This window comes from Nothobranchius furzeri, chromosome 2 (genome assembly GCF_043380555.1).
Source record: "Nothobranchius furzeri strain GRZ-AD chromosome 2, NfurGRZ-RIMD1, whole genome shotgun sequence".
In the NCBI taxonomy this organism is placed as follows: domain Eukaryota; kingdom Metazoa; phylum Chordata; class Actinopteri; order Cyprinodontiformes; family Nothobranchiidae; genus Nothobranchius; species Nothobranchius furzeri.
Genome location: NC_091742.1, coordinates 25,637,992 through 25,648,076, shown reverse-complemented (window position 1 = coordinate 25,648,076; position 10,085 = coordinate 25,637,992). Strand labels below are relative to the sequence as shown.

The window sequence follows — 10,085 nt, the reverse complement described above, 5'->3', positions numbered from 1 at the left end:
AATTTCTTTGGATCTTGGCATGATGTCTAGCTTTGAGGTGCTTTTGGTCTACTTCTCTGTGTCAGGAAGCTCATATTTAAGTGATTTCTTGACTGAAACAGGTGTGGCAGTAATCAGGCTTGGGGGTGGCTTCAGAAAATGAGCTCAGGTGTGAAACACCACAGTTGGGTTATTTTTTAACAAGGGGGGCAATTACTTTTTCACACAGGGCAATGTAGGTTTGGATTTTGTTCTCCCCCTAAATAATAAAAACCATCATTTCAAAAGTGCATTTTGTGTTTACTTGTGTTATCTTTGACTAATGGTTAAATGTGTTTGATGATCAGAAACATTTTGTGTGACAAACACATAAAAGAATAAGAAATTAAGAAGGGGGCAAATAGTTTTTCACACCATATATATGTGTGTGTGTGTGTATATATATGTATATATATATATATATATATATATATATATATATATATATATATATATATGTATATATATATATATATATATACATATATATATATATATGCATGTGTGTGTGTGTGTGTGTGTGTGTGTGTGTGTGTGTGTGTGTGTGTGTGTGTGTGTGTGTGTGTGTGTGTGTGTGTGTTGAAGCAAAGTTAGAATTTACAAATAAACTTATTTCCAGTTAAGTTTTTTTGGGACCACCCAATTATTTGGCATGACCGGAAATGAGTTTTTGTCTATGCTACTGGGGTAAATGTTTTGAAAAGTAGGACACGGCTCAGTAGTAATCATTTTTATTTATTATTATCAAGACTCAAGTTTTTTTTAAATCATATTGATACATGATACATGAAATTTCTTTTAAGTTTGAAAGCAGCAACACATCAAAGAGCTGTCAAGGAAAGTATGGAGAGCTCATCTTTCCAAAACAATAAATGAGTCAGTCAATAAATAAAATTGGAATAAATAAATGAACTTTTCCTGTGAATTTTTTGAAAGTATTCCAGGTGTTTTTCATTCATGTTTTCTGAAAACATATTTATTTATTTGTTTACAATTGTATTTTTTTAATCACATTCATTTCTTTCTCTTTTTTTAAAATGTTTTTGTGCATTGACTCATTTCCAGTTTTATGTATTTATTTATTTTTTACCCACATAATTAATGCATTTATTTCCAATTTAACGTGTTCGGGGGAAAAAGACAAATAAACAAATTATATAGAAACAAATGAATAAATCATTACATTAAGGTATTAATAGGTAAAATTTAAAATGTATATTTTGTAACAAAACTTGACCAGCACAGGTTTGCCATTTCAAACCAAGCATGTAAAATATAAAATTATTAATATTTCAAGAGCAGCAATTACATCTAACAAACACACATAGATACATTCCGACAGGAACTGAAATGTTTTTATAAATGACATTTTTGTTTTAAATGGAAAAAGACAGTTTTGAGTTAACAATAAATCTTAGATGAAAAAAATTAACCGAATACAACTAAAAAGGAAGAAGAAAAACACACAGGATTTTGTGAATAAACATTTCATTACTTGCTGTGTGGTCCGGGTCTCTACCTCAGCAGAAAGAGTTGAAGGTCTACTTACGTAAAGCTGCGAGATGTGTGGCAGTGATGTAACCACAGCCGGACACAGTGTTAGCAAAACCACAGTTCAAGCAGTTTAGCCAAACTGACTCAGCTTTGAGTTGACATAAACCTTCTGACAGAGTTGATCTTTGCTTATTACAAACAAAGTTTGTCTTTGAATGTTACTGTAAAGCAAAGTTACTTAATTCAAATAGACTTTTCATGAATGTGATAAGAGAAATCTTGTTAAAAATTGAAAAATAAACATTTTCAAATGATAAATACTTGTACAGATGTTAGTTGGACTCAAACTGTACAGTGGACTTCTCAGTGGCTTAGTGGTGGAGTGTCCACCCAGGGACTGGAAGATCAGCGTTCAAATCCTGGTTGGGTCTTACCAAAGACTACGAAAAGGGAGCCAATGCCTCCTTGCCTGACACTCAGCTTCAAAGGGTTAGATTAGAGGATTAAACCACCAAATAGTTTAACTTTAAGTATGTGATGTGCAGATTTCCCTTAGATGCTTTTTTTAAGTGTACACTGGAAATGTATAAGAAATTTCTTTTTAACCCTCTGGAGGCAGACGCAGCAGATTAACAACGTTAAAACCTACCTACCTGGTTACTCCACATACGTATTTCGTGAGCATTTTTTAACTCAGAAGTACCCCTGAAGGACTTAGTTGTTCGTCCTTTTATCAAAAATTATTTTGAGCCTGAGAGGGTTAAAAGCCCATATGTTCTTTGCACCACACTGATGTTTGTATGGTCAACATCAGCTCTCTGTACAAATGTTCTTATCTTAGCTGTAAGTGACGGTCAGTTGAACTACATTTGCATCAAATGCTAGAGTGTGTGTGTGTGTGTGTGTGTGTGTGTGTGTGTGTGTGTGTGTGCGTGCGTGCGTGCGTGCGTGCGTGCGTGTGTGTGTGTGTGTGTGTGTGTGTGTGTGTGTGTGTGTGTGTGCGTGCGCGCGTGTGTGTGTGTGTGTGTGTGTGTGTGTGTGTGTGTGTGTGTGTGTGTGTGTGTGTGTGTGTGTGTGGAGCGCAAAAGTACATAAGCCCTGTGTCTGGAACAGCTCACAGTCCTGACTCCGTTCTTCGCTACAGCCCCAGCAATGCTACATCCGGCATCTCTTGGCTTCATCCTGGCATGCGCCGTATCTCTAAGCAGCTCTGCAGTTATTTTAGAAAATGGGATGCCGATCCTTTGGTCTCAAACAGTCAGCCAAGTGACTGAGCTCCCTACGCAAGATGGGATTCTGACTCCAGACCCTTGGAGATACCTGAACCGAATGAGTTTGTACCGTCTTCTGATAGCTGCCACAGATCCCTACATGGGATCCATGGGACCAGGCCCCACAGAAAACCCAATGTGGGGGCTGGCCCTGCAGCTTGGATGGATGCAAACTTCAGGTATTATGACAAGTGTTCATAATTTTATTTATTTATTTATTTATTTATTTATTTATTTATTTATTTATTTATTTATTTATTTATTTATTTATTTATTTATTTATTTATTTATTTGCCATCAGCATTAATTATTACAAAGTCAACAACCTTCTTAATACTTCAGGAAGTCTTCCAAAGCAGCAATCACTAACTGACCCAAGGATTTAGATCTCATTTCTGCTGCTCTGGCAGGTCGTCTTGCTGACCCGACCGGTCTAACAACCTGTGGACTGCAAACAGGAGATGCCATGTGCATTTCACCCCAGAGCTGGTGGAGCTGTGAGTAGCAAGCAAACATGAACAGACACAGAGAGATCTTTACCCACCTCTTTTCTTTTCCAGGTGTGAACCACTTCAGCTCTGCACTTTCCTTTCTGTCTGCTGCACAGCATGGCCTCATGGGAGCAGGAGTCCAGGTGTTTATGTCATTTATTATGACAATTTAACATTTAAAACCTTTTTAAATGTTGTTTGCTGCATTTTTAGGTCCAACTCCAAACACCTGCAGGTTCAGAGGGTTATTGTACCACCTATGTTGAGTGTTCCACTCAGTACCCTGATGCTATGACCAAGTGGGATGCCTATTTTCAGGTATCACATTAAAACTGATTTATGCATGTTGACATATGCACTATGGGTCTGACTTAGTAGATTCTGCACAGTGAAAAGCTCAGGAGGAACACAATACAATTTAAACATTTATGCTTTTGCATCCCTTTAACCACTTTATAAATAATTTTTAGTGAAGAAACTATAAAATGAAACTAGCTAACGTGTGTTTGCTAAGGCTCTGAAGGCTTCCACTGAATCTGCGTTACCAGACAACGAGAAGAAAGACTCGATCCTCGGTGCCTACTGGGTGGCTCAGATGGGTTCGCTTCAGGCTTCTGCATCATGCAACGCCAAGTACTTCTGATCCTTCTCAACAGCCACTTCCTGTTATTTTCTCCCAACATTAACGTCAATATAATTTGTTGCACATGTTTAAACATTTGAATTTGCACAAACACAATCTCTGATCACGTCTGCCTGCTACTAAAAGTTGGCTAAACACTGAAAAAAACAACCCAGAAATCAAATAGTCTCTCAGGTGATTTTAGGGTAAGAAAGAAACAATCTGCAGGCCGTTTCATCACATAAGACACAACAATCTGTATCATACTAATCCAAACTCCAGATTTGGGGAGTTTCCTGGTTAGAGTCACAATCTGGTGAACAGAACTAAAGAGAAGTGGCTCCTGTGTCACATTTTCCTCGCCAAATTTGCTAAAGCTAAAACAAGTAGTGAAAATATTCCATCCATTTTCATCCACTTATTGGGAGTCGGGTCGCGGGGGCAGTAGCCTAAGGCGAGAGGCCCAGACTCCTCTCTCCCCAGCCACTTGGGCCAGCTCCTCCCGGGGAATCCCAAGGCGTTCCCTGGCCAGCTGAGAGACATAGTCCCTCCACCGTGTCCTGGGTCAACCTTTAGGTCTCCTCCCAGATGGACACGCCTGGAAAACCTCACTAGGGAGGCATCCAGGAGGCATCCTGACCAGATGCCCAAGCCACCTCAACTACGGCTTGGTCTACTCCGAGCCCCTCCCGGATGACCGAGCTTCTCACCCTATCTCTAAGGGAGAGCCCAGCCGCTCTTTGGAGAAAACTCATTTCGGCCGCTTGTATCTGCAATCTCGTTCTTTCGGTCACTACCCAAAGCTCAAGACCGTAGGTGAGGATAGGAACGTAGAACAACCGGTAAATCGAGAGCTTTGCTTTCTGACTCAGCTCTCTCTTCACCACGACAGACTGGTACAACGCCCGCATCACTGCAGATGCAGCACCAATCCGCCTATCGATCTCACGCTCCAGTTTTCCCTCACTCGTGAACAAGACCCCGAGATACTTAAACTCCTCCACTTGGGGCAGGACCTCATCCCTGACCCGGAGAAGGCATTCTACCCTTTTCTGAATCAAGACCATGGTCTCAGATTTAGAGGAGCTGATTCTCATCCCAGCTGCTTCACACTCGGCTGCGAACCGCTCCAGCGAAAGCCGAAGATCACGTTCTGATGAAGCCAACAGGACCACATCATCTGCAAAAAGCAGAGACCTGATCCTCAGACCACCAAAATGGATGCCCTCCACACCTTGGCTGCACCTAGAAATCCTGTCCATAAAGGTTATGAACAGAATCTGTGACAAAGGGCAGCCTTGGCGGAGTCACAACCCAAAGTCCCCAGACTCTGCTTCCTCAGTTGAAGACGTGTCGTGGGATTGAGGAGGCCTTCGAAGCATTCTGCCCACCGATCCACAACGTCCTGAGTAGAGGTCAGCAGCACCGTCCCCACTATAGATAGTGTTGGTAGCGCACTGCTTCCCCCGCCCCGAGGCGCCGGATGGTGGACCAGAATCTCCTCGAAGCTGTACGGAAGTCTCGCTCCATGGTCTCACCAAACTCCTCCTTTGCCTGGGTTTTTGCCTTGGTGACCACCTGAGCCGCATTCCGCTTGGACTGCCGGTACCCGTCAGCTGCCTCTGGAGGCCCACATGCCAAAAAGACCTGATAGGACTCTGTCTTCAGCTTGACAGCATCCCTAACCGCCGGTGTCCACCAGCGGGTTCAGGGGTTGCCACCACGACAGGCACCACAGCTCTGGTCTGCCGCCTCAACAATGGAGGCACGGCACACGGTCCATTCAGACTCTATGTCCTCCGCCTCCCCTGGAACATTTAGGAAGTTCTATCAGAGGTGGGAATTGAAGCTCCTTCTAATAAGAGACTCTGCCAGACATTCCCAGCAGATCCTCGCGATACGTTTGGGCTTGCCTGATCTGACCGGCATCCTCCCCCACCACCCAACTCACCACCAGGTAGTGGTCAGTTGACAGCTCTGCCCCTCTCTTCACCCGAGTGTCCAAGACATACGGCCGCAGGTCAGACGAAACAACAACAAAGTCGATCATCGAGCTGCGGCCTAAGGTATCCTGGTGCCAAGAGCACATATGGACACCTTTATGTCTGAACATGGTGTTCATTATGGACAATCCATGACTGGCACAGAAGTCCAATAACAAAACACCACTCGAATTCAGTTTGGGGGGGGGGGGGGGGGGGGAGGCTCCCCAGGTCTCACTGTCGTTGCCCATGTGAGCGTTAAAGTCCCTCAGCAGAACGAGGGAGTCACTGGAAGGAGCGCTTTCCAGCACCCCCTCCAAGGTCTCCAAAAAGGGTGGGTGGTCTGAACTGTAGTTTGGTGCATAAGCACAGTCCACAGTCAGAACCTGTCCCACCACACGTAGGCGGAGGGAGGCTACCCTCTCATTCACTGGGGTAAACCCCAACGTACAGGCACCAAGATGGGGGCAACTAGTATGCCCACCCCTGCTCGGCGCCTCTCAGTGGGAGCAACTCTAGATTGTTAGAAAGTCCAACCCCTCTCAAGGAAACTGGTTCCAGAGACCAGAGCCATGCGTTGAGGAGAGTCCGACTATATCTAGTCGGAACCTCTCAACCTCACACACCAACTCAGGCTCCTTCCCCACCAGAGAGGTGACACTCCATGTGCCAAGAGCTAGCTTCTGTAGCCAAGGATCAGACCGGTAAGGTCCCCGCCCTCGACTACCACCCGTCACACACTGCACCCGACCCCTTTGGTCCCTCCCACGAGTGGAGAGCCCATGGGAAGGGGGACCCACGTTTCCTCTTCGGGCTGTGCCCGGCCGGGCTCCATGGGTGAAAGCTCGGCCACCAGGCGCTCGCCAACGTGCCCCACCTCCAGGCCTGGCTCCAGAGGGGGGCCCCGGTGACCCACGTCCGGGCGAGGGAACACGGTTTCCATTTATATAATTCATCATAAGAGGTCTTCGGGCTGCTCTTTGTCTGATCCCTCACCTAGGACCTGTTTGCCATGGGTGACCCTACCAGAGGCAGAAAGCCTCAGACAACTTAGCTCCCAGGATCATTGAGACACTCAAACCCCTCCACCACGATGAAAATGTTTAAAATAAGAAAACTTTTCTTATTTCTTGTTTTACCTCCAGTATCTTATCCTGTGTTTAAAAAAACTGTAGGAGTTCTTAATTACAATTTTGTCCAAATTAATGAAATGATGCTAATCTGACTTTAGATCCGCTCAGGTGCATGAATGCAAACCAGTTAGCGGCTCCAGGCCCTGTTTCTGTAACAAAAAGCATGCAGCCAACAAGTTGGTTTGGTTTCTGCAGTTTTCTTTAGCTTTTCTTCACTTCAGTGTCCCATTTTTCTCCCCAGGCAGAGCCACTACTCCTCTGAAGAGGTTTTGTTTGCTAACAGCTGGATGAACTCAGCAGAGTACGTTTCTGCAGCTCACTTCCATTCCAGCCTGGAAAAGTCAGTGAAGTTCCTGACCCCTCTACCAAGCCGAGTCCTAAGGGTACATGCTTCTTCATCCACTTATTTTGCAGATTATTCCATAAAACGTACACACATTACATTTTTGTCCTTGTTTTGTGCACTCCTGCTTTTACAGGAGGGCGATGTGGCTCCCAACATCGCTGATCTGACTCCGGAGGAGAATCACTCACTGTCTATTTTCTCCTGGATGAGAAGCATCAACACTTTTCTAGGTAGGAAAAAACATAAGAACCATATATACTGTATATAATTTTTTTTATCCTTTATACTAACAATCGTCGTGATTTACCAGGTGGAACGCTGGTGAATATGTGGAAAGGAGCGATGTGTTCAGTGACCACACGAGAGCAAGGCAGACAGATGTTGGAGCAGCTGCTGCTGAATCCCAGCTTCGCCACCACTTCTTTCCTGTCGCTTATTACTGGAATGACTACAAGCTGCTGAGACCAAACAAACACGAAAACATCTTTCAAACCTCAAGAGTCTTTTTTAAATTTTTTTTCATAATCAATTTGGGTGAGATGCTTTGCAACGTGATGGAGGTGCTATTCCACCGAAGGTTATTCACCCTCTCTCCACAGATGCCTCTGACACAGGACTAGTCTGCATGAGATATGGCCTCAAGGTCATGCATTTGCTTCTAAACTGCTTCCTTCCAGCTCAAGAGAAGAATGAAGAAAGGACTCTCTCCTTTTAATAAATCAAAGAACTCTATTTTTAATAAAGCTAATTAAACAAAGTGTTAGTCAATAATAAGATGTGACCAATCTGTGAAATCAAAATATTAATTACTCTATTATAATCCTATAGAATATAATAAGTTACATGACTTTAAATGTTTCCACTAGGACTGATCTCACGTAGCGTTAAGACATGACACATTACTTTTCTGATCCAATCAGAATCTGCCAGATCTGACGGAGGCGTGGTTTTGGTGGTGCTTGATAAATCTGTCAACTTTTCATTCGACCATAAACCAAAACATCAGAAGTGTAAAACTATGCCCAAGTCATCTTTAACACAGTTCAAAGCGTTCTAGAGAAGTTGTCGGAGTGGCCAATCCGTAACTTTCCTCTTCAGCCGAAAGAACCAACGACAAGCTGGATAAAATCTGTTGCTGTTCCACCTGCTGCAACGGTTCCTTTCAGAATAAAAGCTGAACCATCACGGCCCAGTTTTGGGTCTTGTTAGATGCCAATAAACTGTCACGACCCGGAAGTATCTCAAGACTGGTGGTCGGCTGCCGCGGCTGTTTCTACCGACTTCGGCTCCACAAAGGTCAAGCTGGACCAGGGGCGTGTCCAGGGAGTGGCCTGGGGTAGCACATGCCACCCTAGGAATCTGATTGGCCACCCCAGGTGCCACCACACTAATTTACTTTTAAATAGGCTTTTCATTGTCCACAAAAGGCTTGGGGGTAAAACAAAAAAAAAAAAAGCATAACCATTGGTGCCATCCATGCACAAAGCTGTGCCTCACCTGGGCCACCCCATTTTAAAAGATTTTAAAAGCCACTGAGCTGGACCTCTACACCTCCTGATCTAGACGGGGACTTCCACTAAGGGTACATAGACTGACAGAATGGCGTCGAATGTGTTTATGAATCTCCTAACCAAAGCTTAACGCGAAGACATCACCTTCAGTTCCCATCAGAACTAATCGCTTCTTCGGATTTGCTGGTTCTGAACAACATTCCACACTACACCATTCTCCGTTTCATTCACCTTAGTTACACCATACATTTAGTGTTAAAGTTAGTCTAGTTTTAATTTGTTTAGTAATAAATCTTTAAACTTTTAAAACTTGACTCTCTCTCCTGTTGTCTCTGAGTTAATGTGACGTGGTTACATAATCCCTGCAATAAAAAGTTCCAATCTTCTGGTTAAACAGTACCCACAGATCCATAAGGTTGATTTCATATTTACTATGGAATCTTATGTCTTATGGCTCATTAAATAACATGTAAATTAAACCATTACAGCTTCATTGTGAAGGACGATAGATGGCGATTTCAGACTGCAGTTCTCGCTCACGTCTCTTTGTTCTTGTACCTTTGTGAAAATAAAACATCAATAAATCCTCTCTAACGCTTGTAGAAGCCCTCTTATTTACATAAACTCTGGAACACCCAGCTCAGCACGCTAGATGAATATTTTTAAAATTATTGCTTTAAGATTTTATTTAATCGTGGTGGTAAATGATGAATAGCTGAGATTTTAACTTCAATAATGATTTTACCTTAACCCAAAAATTTCAGCCTTGGCTGTTGATAATAATTATATAATTATGAGTAAAACTGTTTAGAAAAGGAAAATGCTTTCATAACATATGAGCTTTCTCGTCATTCTGATGCTAAACACTACTTTCCCAACAATCTGAGATTCTGGCGTTGGATGTTTTGCTGACCCAACTGGCTTAATAAGCTGTGGTGTGTGTTTCACGTCAGAGCTGCGGTTGTCGTCATTGTTGTCGTCTTCCTCTGCTTATCTGGGTCCGGGTCGTAGGGGCAGCATCCCAACTAGGGAGCTCCAGACCGTCCTCTCCCCGGCCACCTCCACCAGCTCCTCCGGCAGGACCCCAAGGCGTTCCCGGACCAGATTGGAGATGTAACCTCTCCAACGTGTCCTGGGTCGACCCGGGGGCCTCCTGCCGGCAGGACATGCCCGAAACACCTCCCCAGGGAGGCGTCCAGGAGCCATCCTGACCAGAT

General features: G+C 43.8%; 1 protein-coding gene across 1 annotated transcript; it reads left to right on the top strand.

Annotated features, from left to right (window-relative positions):
• The first annotated feature begins 2,612 nt into the window (after nucleotides 1-2,612).
• Nucleotides 2,613-8,114, top strand: leg1.1 (liver-enriched gene 1, tandem duplicate 1). Its single transcript, XM_015947975.3, has 8 exons — nucleotides 2,613-2,962; nucleotides 3,194-3,280; nucleotides 3,344-3,417; nucleotides 3,488-3,592; nucleotides 3,789-3,907; nucleotides 7,253-7,394; nucleotides 7,491-7,587; nucleotides 7,668-8,114. The coding sequence occupies exons 1-8, from the start codon at nucleotides 2,665-2,667 to the stop codon at nucleotides 7,817-7,819; spliced, it is 1,074 nt and encodes a 357-aa protein (XP_015803461.3). The 5' UTR covers nucleotides 2,613-2,664; the 3' UTR covers nucleotides 7,820-8,114.
• Nucleotides 8,115-10,085: the final 1,971 nt, after the last annotated feature.